Source organism: Schistocerca americana, chromosome X (assembly GCF_021461395.2).
Source record: "Schistocerca americana isolate TAMUIC-IGC-003095 chromosome X, iqSchAmer2.1, whole genome shotgun sequence".
Lineage (NCBI taxonomy): Eukaryota > Metazoa > Arthropoda > Insecta > Orthoptera > Acrididae > Schistocerca > Schistocerca americana.
The window spans coordinates 949,286,197-949,300,770 of NC_060130.1; the positions used below are offsets into that span (position 1 = coordinate 949,286,197).

General features: G+C 45.1%; 1 protein-coding gene across 1 annotated transcript in view; it reads right to left on the reverse strand.

Annotated features, from left to right (window-relative positions):
* The window catches only part of LOC124556828, a 554,569-nt gene that overhangs the window by 16,226 nt on the left and 523,769 nt on the right, over positions 1-14,574 (reverse strand). Inside the window, exons 12-13 of the mRNA XM_047130843.1 lie at positions 10,442-10,629; positions 2,829-3,152 (exon numbers count right to left, since the gene is read on the reverse strand). Of these exons, the coding sequence (XP_046986799.1) occupies positions 2,829-3,152; positions 10,442-10,629 (512 nt within the window). The remainder of the gene's footprint in view (positions 1-2,828; positions 3,153-10,441; positions 10,630-14,574) is intronic.

The window sequence follows — 14,574 nt, forward strand, 5'->3', positions numbered from 1 at the left end:
GCACCAAGTAACAATGCGGACGCGATCGAACAGCGGTATTGACCGTCTAGGCATGGTTGAACTACAGAAAACACGAGCCGTATACCTCCTTCCTTGTGAAATGACGGGAAGTGATCGGCAGACCCCCTCCGTCTAATAGGCGCTGCTCGTGCATGGTCGTTTACATCTTTGGGCGGGCCTAATGACATCTCTGAACAGTCAAAGGGACTGTATCTGTGATACAATATCCACAGTCAACGTCTGTCTTCAGGAGTTCTGGGAACCGGGGTGGTGCAAAACTTTTTTGATGTATTAACGATATTGCAGACAGTATTAATAGTGACCTCTGACTTTTTACATAAGACACAGTTATTTATAATGAAGCACTATCGGAAAGATAAGATTTGAAAGTGGTACAAAGGTTACCAGCTTGTTTTAAATAAACAGAAATGTTCCGTGCAGAAAACACAGATTAGAGTATCCTTTACCGGTTCAATGAAACAAAGAAAAAGTGATTAAGGCGTCTGACTTGAAATCAGATACCTTCTGGGTAAAAAGAGAAAAAAATAGAAATAAAGAAACAGGAAACTGCCAGGCTGCGGATCCAAAGGTCTCGTGTTGGATGCCCGGTGAGTTCTACGATTTTCATCTATCACGATGACTTCTTTCACCTCTGGCAATGTTTGTCGACTTGGTAAAGGCCGAACTGCACCGCGGTTCTCCTATAACTGGCTGGATACGTCAGTTCAAATGTGGAGGAAGGAAACGGTATACCATCTGCCACTGCCTTGTAAAGTACTGTGGTGTTCACACCGACCTTCCGATTGACGTAACCTTTACCTTGTGGGTACAATATCAATAAGACACAACTTGTTATTAGTGAAATGATACAAGTATATGTATGTAGCAATTTCTGAGGATATGAAATAGATTGATGACACAGTTGTAGGTATAGAAGGTGACAGACTTCGGTTTATTCGAGGAATACTGGGAAAATGTGAAAAATGTAGTCAGTCTACAGAGCAGATTGCTTACAAAAAGAGTCCTGTAGGACGTCCTAGAAAACTGCACAAATGTGGGGGATCCATACCAAACAGGACTAACAAGAGATATTGAATGTGTATGAAAAAATGGGGCCGCACGAATGGGCACAGGTATGTTTGACTCTCGGAGCCGGCCGGGGTGGCCGAGCGGTTCTAAGCGGTACAGTCCGGAACAGCGCGACCGCTAAGGTCGCAGGTTCGAATCCTGCCTCTGGCATGGATGTGTGTGATGATCTTAGGTTAGTTAGGTGTCAGTAGTTCTAAGTTCTAGGGGACTGATGACCTCAGAAGTTAAGTCCTATAGTGCTCAGAGCCATTTGAACCATTTTTGACTCTCGGGAGAACGTCACTGAGATGCTGAAATAACTGTAAAGGCAGATTCTCTAAGATAGACACAATCTATCCCGAAAAGGCTTACTTACAAAATTTCAAAAACAAATTTCAGGTAACGAATCTGGGAATACACCACAGTCCCCTCCGTACTGCTCCTGTAGGGATGCCGAAGACAATATTAGAGTATCTACATCTGCATGATTACTCTGCAATTCACATTTAAGTGCTTGGCAGACGGTTCATCGAACTACAATCATACTATCTCTCTACCATTCCACTCCCGAACAGTGCGCGGGAAAAACGAACACCTAAACCTTTCTGTTCGAGCTCTGATTTCTCTTATTTTATTTTGATGATCATTCCTACCTATGTAGGTTGGGCTCAACAAAATATTTTCGCATTCGGAAGAGAAAGTTGGTGACTGAAATTTCGTAAATAGACCTCGCCGCGACGTAAAACGTCTTAGCTTTAATGACTTCCATCCCAACTCGCGTATCATATCTGCCACACTCTCTCCCCTATTACGTGATAATACAAAACGAGCTGCCCTTTTTTGCACCCTTTCGATGTCCTCCGTCAATCCCACCTGGTAAGGATCCCGCACAGCGCAGTAATATTCTAACAGAGGACGAACGAGTATAGTGTAGGCTGTCTCTTTAGTGGACTCTTTGCGTCCTGCCAATGAAACGCAACCTTTGGCTCGCCTTCCCCACAATATTGTCTATGTGGTCTTTCCAACTGAAGGTGTTCGTAATTTTAACACCCAGGTACTTAGCTGAATTGACAGCCTTGAGAATTGTACTATTTATCGAGTAATCGAATTCCAACGGATTTCTTTTGGAACTCATGTGGATCACATCACAGCGCGCGCAGAGGCTTTAAGCAAACATTCTTCCCATATTTCGTACGGGAATGGGACTGGAAGAAGTCCTCATTAATAGTACAACTGGAATACTCTTCACAGAGGATTGCAGAGTATTGATTTAGATGTGGAAACCTCGCACAGCAAAGGGGAGAAAGAGATAATAGAGAATAGAGTGTGTAAGGAGGGGTACTGTCATTGTTCCTTCGAGAAATACAGGAATGGAATGGGCAAGAAAATGGAAAATATTGGTTACGTGTCCTCTACACTTGCACTGTACAGTGGCTTGCGGAATATTTATGTAGATGTATACTAACTGAAATTCTAAGCCGGCCGGGGTGGCCGAGCGGTTCTAGGCGCTACAGTCTGGAACCGCGCGACCGCTACGGTCGCAGGTTCGGATCGTGCCTCGGGCATGGGTATGTGTGATGTCCATAGGTTAGTTAGGTTTAGGTAGTTCTAAGTTCTAGGGGACTAATGACCTCAGAAGTTAAGTCCCATAGTGCTCAGAGCCATTTTTTTTTTTTTTTTTAATTCTGAAAAGCCCCGATTGACAGACGTCAACCGTGTCGCGAATGGCTACTAAAGAAGTTCCGAGTAGCAGTGCTTACCTGCTGGTGGTTGTGGTGCGGCTGGTGGCCGGGATGGTGGTGGTGGTGGTGAGAGTCGACGCCCATGGACTGGCGCATGGCGGCGTCCATGGAGCGCATGGAGTCGGCCATGGATGCGGCGCGCATGGCCATGGCGGCGGCGTGCTGCACGTCTGCGGGCGGCGTGCCCGCCGCGCCCGGGGGCCCTCCGCCGCCGGCGCCGCCCCCGCCGCCCCCGCCGCCGCCCCCGCCGCCGTTGGCGGAGGAGACTGGCGAGGCGAGCCCGGTGGCGCCCATGCGCATCGCGGCGGCCAGGTTGACCGCCGCCGCCTGCACCGCGACCGCCTGCAACACCGGCCACTCGTCGCTGGTAGGAGCCCGCTGCGACAGGACACACACCGCTGCGGCTCGCCACTCCCACACTCTGCCACTGGTTTCCACAAATCAGAGCCAAGTCTGCTTCCTAAACCACACCGAGTAGCCGGATACCCGGACTACGACCCCTGAGAGCCGCTCGCGAACATACTGAGAAGCTTAAGCGCCACTCCTTATTTGGAAGTGCCTGTGGACCTGTAAGACTTAAATCCCTCGAGAGATTCCCGAACGAATTACTGAGCCTCCAAACGACAGGAGATTGCCAGGGGCGAGCACTCGAGATCTGGAGCAGCCAGAACCGCGTTGGCGGGGGCTCGGTATCAGTGGAAGCAAAGGTGATCTAGTGAGGCCTTATAGATGAACCAGTAAACCCCCTATTCTTAAACACCCTCGCATGAAACAGCTTCGAACGTCTGATTACTTTAGAAATGAGTTAATGTGTTAAATATTTGTTTTTAAGCGTATAATAGAGAAAAGTTTAGGAAATGTTTGAAATTATGCTTAACGTTTGTTGGAGGTCGCTAACTGCTTTCATTATGAATGAATATAGTCTGGATGATTTGGACTCCATTTTAAGTAAAAGCTTGTTTTTCACACAACTCAATGTTTATGACTTCATATCTTCTAAACTTCGTTTCGTGCAATGATATAATTTTGCAAGTACATTCTGATACATGTAGATACTATCTGAAGAGCGAGTTGCAAATAGAGTTCGTAGTAAAGAAGTAATAAATTAAAACCTCATACCTAGTGCTGAAGTTTTACCGCGCATAAAGTTAGTTTTCGACACTTCTAAATGTTTATGACGTCATATATGCTGAACTATGTGTCGTAAAATGATTTAATTTTGCATGTACATTCAGTGGTATATGTGGAAACTGTCTGCAAACTGTGTTGGGAATAGATTCCATAGTAAAGAAGAAATAAGTTAAAATGTCATGCTGAAGTTTGACTGCATGAGCAAAAACGAAGTAAGCCATAAACTGTCTTCCTTTCATCATCTGCGTGGGGTGTCACCGAGAGCGAGTTTCGTAAAAGTTTGAAATTATGTGTAAATTTTGCTGGAAATCGCTAAGTGCGCTCATTCTCAAATACTGGATGAATAGAGTCCGGGTATTTCTGCACCGTCAGTTACGCTGTTTCAACACAAACACACAGTTTCTAACTCTAAAACTTGTCTTATTGTGTTAAACTTTTAATATATGGTTATATCTCTTAATGAATATATTAAGGCAGAGTATTAATTTCGGCCAATAATGACGCCAAATACTGAAAATTAAGTTTTTTTGGCCCTGAAAACTGCTAGACAGGCGACCTTCAACTGTTACCGGCTTCCGAGATAGCGGTTTAGTAATATAGATAAGACGAGAGATGTGACTCTGGCGGGTATCAGGATATGGAACATCTCCTGATCTACACTAACTGTCCCAGTAAATGTACACTCGATGAATTACGGTGGTTAAACAAGAAAGCATGGGCGCAGCTTAATTATAGGCTTAAAAGGTTTGATTTCTGGTCACGTAAAAACAAGATAAGTTGCAAAGCAGGGAACAGACAGTTAGAAACTGTGATAGCCATCGCCCAGGCACCACTTGCCGATCGAGCTGCGATCTACGACCGTTGGTGGTTTGCAGGCAGCCCGAACTCGGACAGAAATAAACGCTTTTTCGCCACTCGGAAGGAATAGTGTCACGATTCCTTGCCTTGCTGCTGCCAACGGAATGGTTACTGCATCCAGACATGTACTCTACTCTCAACTTTCACTGCTCCCCCCAGATCCTCGAAAGCCTCGCTTTCGGCAACCTGTATCCTGAGCTACTTTTTAAAGTTCCCTCACATAGTCAGACATCCAAAACACTTTCCCTGCTCCTATATCTGCCACTACTCCGTGCAACACACCGTTTTCTGGTAGCACCTGTGCGCTCGTCCAGTTGTGAAAGCCCTGGATCGATTTCCGGGACCCGGAGGAAGTAAGTTTTCGTCCTGCCTTCTCTAAACCCTACTAAATGGGTGGCTGTCCGGGTCGTCTGTACTGTTTCCAGCGCCGAGTGATTTGGCCAGGATGGCTGGTGTCTCGACACCTCCTGTGCGAAATAAAATTGAAGAGCCCTCGCAGGAAACAGTTCTTTGCTGACTTCTATTAGTGGTAACTGGAAATGGCTAATTGAAAGATTAAATTTTGTTCTTGAGGCTGACTGGTCGAAAGGCGTGAATGTCAAAATAATTTCTTGGAGAGGTTTTGGACCTCGCGAAATGGGGAAATCGACCGGCAGCCTTCTTAGAGTGCAAAAGGCATGTTTCGGTGCCTCTGGGCGCAGATAGTGTCGCGAAGTGGGTTTCGAAAGTCGGTAGTCATGATCCTCAGCGATCAGAAACGGTGTTCTCCCTGTGCGGGAGGTTTCGAAAGAGTTCGGTAGTACGTTCCAGACGATGGGCATCCCAGGAGCATACTACCGAAATCTCTCGGCGAAGTTATGTGCGGCTATCAAGATGAGGTGTTGCGGGAAGCTCCCCAAGGGCGTGTTTCGGTTCTACGACAACGTCCCAATTAATTCTGCACAGGACGCAGCAACACGTGCTGCCTCTTACGGCTATCAAGTGCCCCTCCTTCTTCTCACATGGCACGTAGTAACTTCACCGTCTTCTCTCATCCCTCAGATATAGACAGGTATCTGCAGAGTGACGACGAGATGCTTTTCGTGCTCGCACGTTCCCCGAACATCCAAAATGCAGACTTCTACAGTCAAAGCCTGCACGGAGTTATCCATCGTGGAGAAAAAATGTGGCGCGTGGAGGGGTGAATACACAGATAAGGACTAACATAAGCAGCAACTTTCATGGCTGCAGCCTGATTTGTGCAAGGTGGCAATTAGAACTTTATCATTACCCCTCGTACTTCAACTTGTCAGTACTAATAACACGGTAATTTTAACTTCGCCCATGCACCGTGTGTTGCTCTCGCTTCATGTTGATTTATCTGTTTTCTTTTACACATGCAGGGTATAGAATCTGGAAGGGGAAATAATCCCCTCACAAATATTTTCGAATGGGAACCTCGTGTCCTAATCCTGATAAATAAATGCGCAGTTACGTCGAGTTGTTGCAGCGTGAACTTCACAACGGCTAAATAACCGAAATTAGAATTCTGCGGAGTAAACATTTTAATAGTTAGGGGTGAAAAAATGTCGTTGGTTAGATATTCAGCGAGGCTTTGGACCCGGTACAAAAGAAATGCATTTTTTACTTTCGTAAATATGTCCTAATTTGAAAATGATGGCCGCATTGAATCAGTCCGTAAGGGGTACTCTTAGGGTGTAATTGTCCACTAGCGGGGTTGCATGCTCTTAACTTGTCACAAACAACTTGTTTCACTGAAACTGACCTTTCCTATTACTTTTATGTCATTTAATAGTGTCTACAACTGGGCTCAGTTTAATCACATACTAAATGTTTTTAGTTATACTTATTTTTGCAACTTCTCTTTAATTTATGGAAACCAGTGTTACTTTCTATCGTACAGTGACTTACAATTCTAACCTTCTTATCTAGTAGAATTATCGCTACTGTTACAAGTCAAACTTATTCAAAGGACAGAAAAGCAGATATACATCTGTGAAATGAAGGACAGAATGCAAAGAAGAAATAGTAGTGGAAATCTTACATCATGCTTGTCTCACAGTGTTTTACGTTCACATTCGTTGTAAGCCACGGTTTTGATCCGCTCTCTGTGTTTTTCTACATTTTGTTCAGTTTCCCGGCAAGATCAGAGATCATAACAATTATTTAAATTCCCGTGACTCAATGACGAGTTATTTTTGAAGAACTGTATGTTTACCATATATTCTTTATTTTCTACCTGTTTCGGTCGTTGCGAACATCTTCATAGGAAGGGAAAAGACTGTACATTAGATGGATACGGAGTTCAATTCTCCTTTGGATAAACTGAAAACCATCAGAGTTGAAATGCATATCCATCTGATGGACAGCTGTTGTTTCTTCCTGTGAAGATAGTCGCTACGACCGAAACTGGTAGAAAGTTGAATCAGTTCTTCAAATTCCTGATAGCTGTATAGGGTCACCTTATGAATTATTTTTGTTTCCTGTAAGATCTTTGCGTATCGCAGATTAAAGAAATGTGCGAGAAAAATGATCTTATTAGCGCTTTGTCCAACTAATCGTCTGGCCATATTCGTCTCCAGTAACTCGTTAAGGAGCTACATTTTAATTTAGTTTGAATTACGCTGTCTGTCGCCTGCCTCACAAGCAAGCACACACACACACACACACACACACACACACACACACCAGCCTCTCCTCTGCCGTGTGCCGCACGTGCACAAATCTAATGAAAGGGTCGTCCTTGTTTCGCTAAGAACAAACACTCGTGCAGCACGGCACAACTTGCAACACTGATAGGCGTTTCGAAAGGCGACCTTTGACCCGGGAGACGCATTGCTGTAATGAGAGGGCGCTAGCCACACGCTACTCGTCCCTTATCGAAGGGTCAAGGTCCGGTAGCCGTCGCTGTTTACTGTTTACCGTCCAGCCTGAAAATATCATCCCTGCGAAACAAAAGGAATTCCCTGGAACGCCACAATTGAGTATTAGCCGACGCACACCTCATGGCTACACACTTCTACTGCTAGATATAGAATGAGGCTGTGCAAACAGAGATAGCTCGAAAGGAGTGGAAGTTATAGTCATTAAATGGCACGTCGAACAAAGATAGTTTGAAGTTACTTCTCATAGAAAATAACCTAAAGTAATCACAAAATTGGGAACAATTACATTTTACTTAAAATCAATTTTCAAAATAGGGTACAGTTTGGCATGTTACCTAACACAGGAATAGAAGAACTACTGTTACAAATTTAGAGTAATGATAGAGTAAATAAAAAAAATACAGTGCCTAAAAAAGGAGATATTTCTCTAGGGGACGTGGTTGCTAGGTTAGTGGATGCAGAAAGGCGTGTTTTAGTGCAAGATCAGCATCGTTCAAGATACACGGTGAAAGGAGTTCATCAGTGGTCAGCGGAGGCTCTTGTAATTAAGTCTGGTGTCAGCTGGTTGCCATGCTGCGTCATAGATTTTGCCAAGTTCTGTACCTAAACATGTTTATTGTAATTTCACCTCCGTATGCAGGAGCAGGCTGGCAGCGATTTCGATGAATTTAGAGATCGCCTGCTTCATTTTAGTTCAAGTTTATCAATTTTGGAGCTCCTGCCAGGTACACTATCCACGGAAGTGCGCTCTTCTGGTTAGAAGAATCTGCATCTGCTTGCATATTCCGCAAGTCACCATACGGTGCGTGGCGGCGTGTTTTTGTATCACTGCCAGCCGATCCCGTTCCTGTTTCACTCGCAAATGGAGAGAGGGAAAACCGACTATCTGTGCCCTTCTGTTCGAGCCGTCATTTTTCTCATCTTATCTTCACAGCCCTCGAGTGAAATGCATGTCGGTGGCAGTAGGATTGCTCGGAAGTCTGTCGCAGATGCCGGTTCTCTAAAATGTCTCAATACTGTTTCACAAAAAGAACGCATTCTTCTCTCCACGGATTCCCATTTGATTTCGCGGAGCATTTCCGTAATACTCGCACGTTGATCGAACCTAACGGTACCAAATCTAACTGCACGCCTCTGGCTCTGAACACTATGCGACTTAAATTCTGAGGTCATCAGTCTGGACGCCTCTAAATTGCTTCGATGTCTTTCTTTAATCCGACCTGTTAGAGATCCCAAACACTGGAGTAGTACTCAAGAATGGGTCATAAAAGGGTCATGTATGTGACACCAATATTACAGAATATATTTACTCCGGATATGTTCTTTTAATAACGATTCCAAATTTCCAAAGCACAAATCAAGCATACGGGAACGGAATTTAAGGCACTGCGTTCTTGCAGGGTGGAATGGCCTGCTAGCCCGCTGTCTGCGGCTGGAACCTCAAACCAATCGTCACCCACATTTTCACGGCTTTCGAAACCGTTGGCTGAGTGCCAGGCGTCTTCAGTCAATTTCGACAGTCCTTTCTCAACATATCCAATGTCTGATTCAATCCTGAAAGTGGAAACCTTAGGAAGTTACGGCTATAAAACAATGTGCCAGAAATTAAAGGTATTACAAATGGAAAGCCTGTCCCTATTCTCTCATTTTCTTCTACCTCTTTGGTATTCAGGTCTCTAAAGGGAAAAAAGTGTCCGATTCCCATTTTATTATATACAGAAGTTTCTATTCGTGTATTTAACAATTCTTCGAAATTTGTAACAGAAGTTCTTTCCACGCATCGTACAAGGTTTCCCTAACATTTAGGATCAACCTTTTACCCATGGTGGACGATCCTAAACTACTAATGATTGGAAACCAACATTTAGTTTTTTTTCGTACAATTTTCACACGTGTAGCTACTAGAAACTGGCCAAAGGAGCAAACGCCATTCTCAACGTAATCAACATATAGAATTGAAAAACATCGCTTGAGGCCGGTACTCGCGCACTTCGTTTACAATAAGAGCGTACTTTCTGCTTCACTATTACTCGCCACGCTATTTCCTTCGGAGCGTGCATGACAGGCGGTTATTGATGAACCTTCTCCCACATTATCCAACACCATCCCCTTAAATTCTACTGTCGAGAATCTTGCTAGCTCTCTGCTGCTTCACTGCTCCGATGTATTTATTCGGAGCAATATATTTATTTGGTGCAATATATTTACTCCAACCAGGATGACGTCGATGACGAAACTGTTCTCCGTAAAATCATTCCGCTTTCCGAGACGGCACTTCGCAGATTCCCATATTAAAAGCGTGTCTGTAACGAGCAATGCTCCATTTTCGACAAATCGCTCTGAGTTGTAAACGGTGGAGAACACCATGGACTCGTCACGGACTATTTTCTACTGCTTTTCGAGGTAGCACAATGGGCGTCGATTCCACAGCCAGTTGTTTATCATGCAGCATAAATTGTTAACAAATATCTGCATCTGCTCATTCGAGATCTCTTACTGCCCAGAATATCCAATTCTGACCACTGGTAGACTACTTCAAATAGCCCACTTCCATCTGTATAATGTTGGGACACGACAAATTTTACACCAAGGACGACAGCAGGTCGTCACGGAGCATAAGCGGCAGGATTCAAAAAATTTATGTCCTGTCTGCTTATCGTGGAAGGTCCCATGTTTGTGTAGGCATCGTCATCGCCACAACCATGCACTAATTTCTACAGGCAGAAGACAAGCAAAGACATGGCCAGGCTACTGTACCTGCGGCCCGACGGCAGGACTGGCCACGCCGGACTGCCCCACGATGGCGGCCATGGCAGCCATGCGGCTCGCGTTGTGCAGGTCTTCACCGTAGCCTGTCATCTGATGTAGCCCGTTGTTGGGCCGCAGCAGCTCGCCCAGCTTTCCCGGCCCGTTGTTGTTGTTGTTGTTGTTCAGCAGCCCAGGACCTGTAACCACCATAGCACTCACATCTAGGGCAAATGCAGTCCGCCAAAGCTCACCAACTGCTACCGCCTATCGTTGAGCTGGATAAGTTGGACCAACCAACCTTTATTGTTGTTGTTATTCATCAACCTAGAAACAGGAACCAACCAGCCCCTTATATCCAGAACAAAAACAGTTGCCAGTCATCTGTTGCAGCCCATTGTTGGGTAAGCTGCTGAGTTGCCTAGCTTGTCCAGCTCATTGTTGTTTTTGTTGTCGTTTCGTCATTTGTTCTGTTTTGGATTGGATTGTCTGGGGGAGGAGACCAGACAGCGAGGTCATCGGTCTCATCGGATTAAGGAAGGACGGGGAAGGGAGTCGGCCGTGCCCTTTCAGAGGAACCATCCCGGCATTTGCCTGGAGCGATTTAGGGAAATCACGGAAAACCTTAATCAGGATGACCGGACGTGGGATTGAACCGTCGTCCTCCCGAATGCGAGTCCTGTGTGCTAGCCACTGCGCCACCTCGCTCGGCGTTCTGTTTTCCGTCGTTCCTTAGTTGCTTAAAAATTCATGGAGGTATGTTCCGTCTATGAAACTAAATGAAAGGAAGTTTGTTTATTGCCAGACTCCCTTCTTTTTACTTGTGAAGCATCTTCAGTGGTCTGTAATACATGCTTCTTTGTATACATATAACAAATGTATTATTACGCAGTAGTTACAACATGTTACTATGTTACATTTTGTGATGTTTTTCTCTTGTTTTTCAGATTAGAATCAACTTTTGTGGCAAAAATTTTGTGAGGTGAAATTATCGCCCGGTGCTACATTTCCAGTGCAGTTAGCCCAGATGTGTGGTCCTGGAGACGTGTTCATTAGTCCCCTTGCTCCAGCTGGCAGATTTACGGCGCTTTTTCACCCCCATTTGTTACAATACATCACTTACATCACTTGCACTTTTCGTTTTGTGATCAACACGTGTGTGTTTACGGTGTGTAGCGTTACCAACGGTCGCTGTGTTTACACATAACAAAATACACACACACACACACACACAAAACAAATGAAAAATATCAAACCACACAAACAACAAAAAACAAAACACCAAAGATAAACACACAGTGACAGTTGGAAACACTGTAAACACGTATGTTGATCAGAAAATTAAAAGTGCAAGTGATGAAAGTGATGTGTTGTAACAAATGTGGGTGAAAAAATGCCGGACGTCGGCCATCTGGAGCAAGGGGACTAACGAACACATCTCCAGGACCACACATATGGGTTAACAGCACTGGAAATCGTAAGTAACAACGAACGACAAATCCACCTCATGAAATTTGTGATACAAAAAATTGATTCACATCTGAAAAACAAGAAAAAGTGACAAAATGTAATATAGAAAGTTAGTGTAACTACTACATAGTACATAAATTATATGTATGAAAATAAACATCTATTACAGGCCACTAAAATGGCTCACAAATAAAAAAAGCGAAACACACATGACAATAAACAAATTGCCTTTCATTTAGTTAGATAGACGGAACATACATCCATGAATTTCTTGTCTTTATTCTTGTTGTTGCTGTTGTTAGCAGCCTGGGACCTGCAACCGCCTGACCACCTACATCTAGAGCAAAAGCAGACCGCTACGGCCTCCCAACTGGTGCCACCCTCTGCTGGACCACAGCAACTCGTCCAGTTCCCCCGTCCCATGCTGTCTTTGTTGTTCGTGTTTTCGTTGTAAGGGCAACCACGGACCTTCAACTACTCGAACGCTTATGTCTAGAGGAAAAGGAGTATGTCGTAGGCCACCATCTGATACAACCCATTGTTGAGCTGCAGCAACTCACTCTTCTAGCCCAGCCTATAGTTGTTGTTGTTCTTATCTAGCAGCACTAGTTTTTCAACCACACAAGCATTGACATCTAGAGAAAATGTAGCCTGCTGCAGCCTCAGATCTTGTACCGCAATCTGTTAGAATGCAGCGGCTCGTTTAGATTGTCTGGTCCACTGTTGTTGTCCCATTTGAGCAGCTCGCGTCCTGCAGCCACATGAGCACTGACATACATTGCGAAGACAGTGTGTTGTGGTCCATCGTCTGCTGCTGTACACTGTTGGGCTGCAGCTGCCCACCCAGTTTGCCCTCCCTTTTGTTACTGTTGTTGTTCAGCATCCCGCTACCTGAAACCGGGATACGTCCAGTTATATCCTCAGGGCACCTTCACCATCCTCGTCTACCCAAAAGTTCCTTCCAAACCATTGGTAAGAAAAGCAGAAAAACCCCATCTCTGATATGTTGTCTGGCAAAATGGTGACGAACATTACAAGTCAAACACTGGTGGAGACGTTAACGGTGGACGCCACGAATAGAGTGACAAACGATGGTCTTCATCGCCCTGTGGACTGGCGCCTGCAAGACATTACAGAGACATGAAGGGAAAGTAGGCTCCCCGTTTTTCGAGATGTAGAGCTGGGCACTCAAGCGTCCAGTGGTAATCGTATTTTGTGCAGGTGGTGGCCGACAGGTCTTAAGTATTTGCAAGAAGTCATATATGAAAACACGAAGAGCTTGTGATAAAGTTATTCTTTATTTGCAACTGGTTTGGGTGATCAGATCTTCAGGTATGATAACATTATTTAAAACAGTCTAAATGGCAACGTCCTTAGTGTGGTGTCAGATCAAATAAAATCCATCTTGCTTCAAGTATTAGTTGCCATCAATAGTAAAAAAATTAAAAAGTCAGCACTAAAATTTAGCAACACAGTTAATCAGTCTTCAGATGCTGTTGGACTCACGTTCCAGAAGTTCTGTTTGGACGCACTCTACAGTATGAAAATGTCATGTTTTCCTTCTTTCCTTCAGCAAGAGAGAATATAAGCTCACCGGACAAAATATTAGTTGCGCAGTCACACGCGCCGGCCCGTGTGGTCGAGCGGTTCTAGGCGCTTCAGTCTGGAACCGCGCGACCGCTACGGTCGCAGGTTCGAATCATGCCTCGGGCATGGATGTGTGTGATGTCCTTAGGTTAATTAGGTTTACGTCGTTCTAAATTCTAGGGGACTGATGACCTCAGATGTTAAGTCCCATAGTGCTCAGAGCCATTCGAACCGTTAGTCACACGCGACAGATCGGTAGGAAGCAGCTTCTGTGTTTGGTGGTATCGAGGCACACTGTCGAACGGGTGAACAAGGAATAGGGTACCGTTTAACACAGTGGGCGTAATAATATCCTGACCGACAGCGACCGGAGACGAGTGTTACGTGTTGACAGTGACAATCGGTTTCGATCCCGACGGGAAAACCGGCTGCCAGTGACTGGAGTTCGATCTTAACCACCTTCCGAGTGATCACAGCGAAGGGAACAGCATTAAATAGACGTATGAGGCCGGGTACCTCGCAGAAGGCCATTTTTCACACCGGAACGTAAAGCTGTTCCTTGTCAATGGGCCGAACGACACTGAAACCGGACAGTAACTTACTGGAAGAATGCAGTGTGCGCTGACAAGTCACGATTTTGGCGCTTCTCAAATGATACAGCCGAGCGGTCTAAGGCGCTGCAGTCATGGACTGTGCGGCTGGTCCCGGCGAAGGTTCGAGCTCTCCCTCGGGCATGGGTGTGTGTGTTTGTCGTTAGGATAATTTAGGTTAAGTAGTTCAAATGGTTCAAATGGCTCTGAGCATTATGGGACTTAACTTCTGAGGTCATCAGTCCCCTAGAACTTAGAACTACTTCAACCTAACTAACCGAAGGACATCACACACATCCATGCCAGAGGCAGGATTCGAACCTGCGACCGTAGCGGTCGCGCGGTTCCGGACTGTAGCACCTAGAACCGCTCGGTCACTTCGGCCGGCGGTTAAGTAGTGTGTAAGCTTAGGGACTGATGACCTTAGCAGTTGAGTCCCATAAGATTCCACACACATTTGAACATTTTTTTTTTTCATATGATACGCTGTGTCAAGTG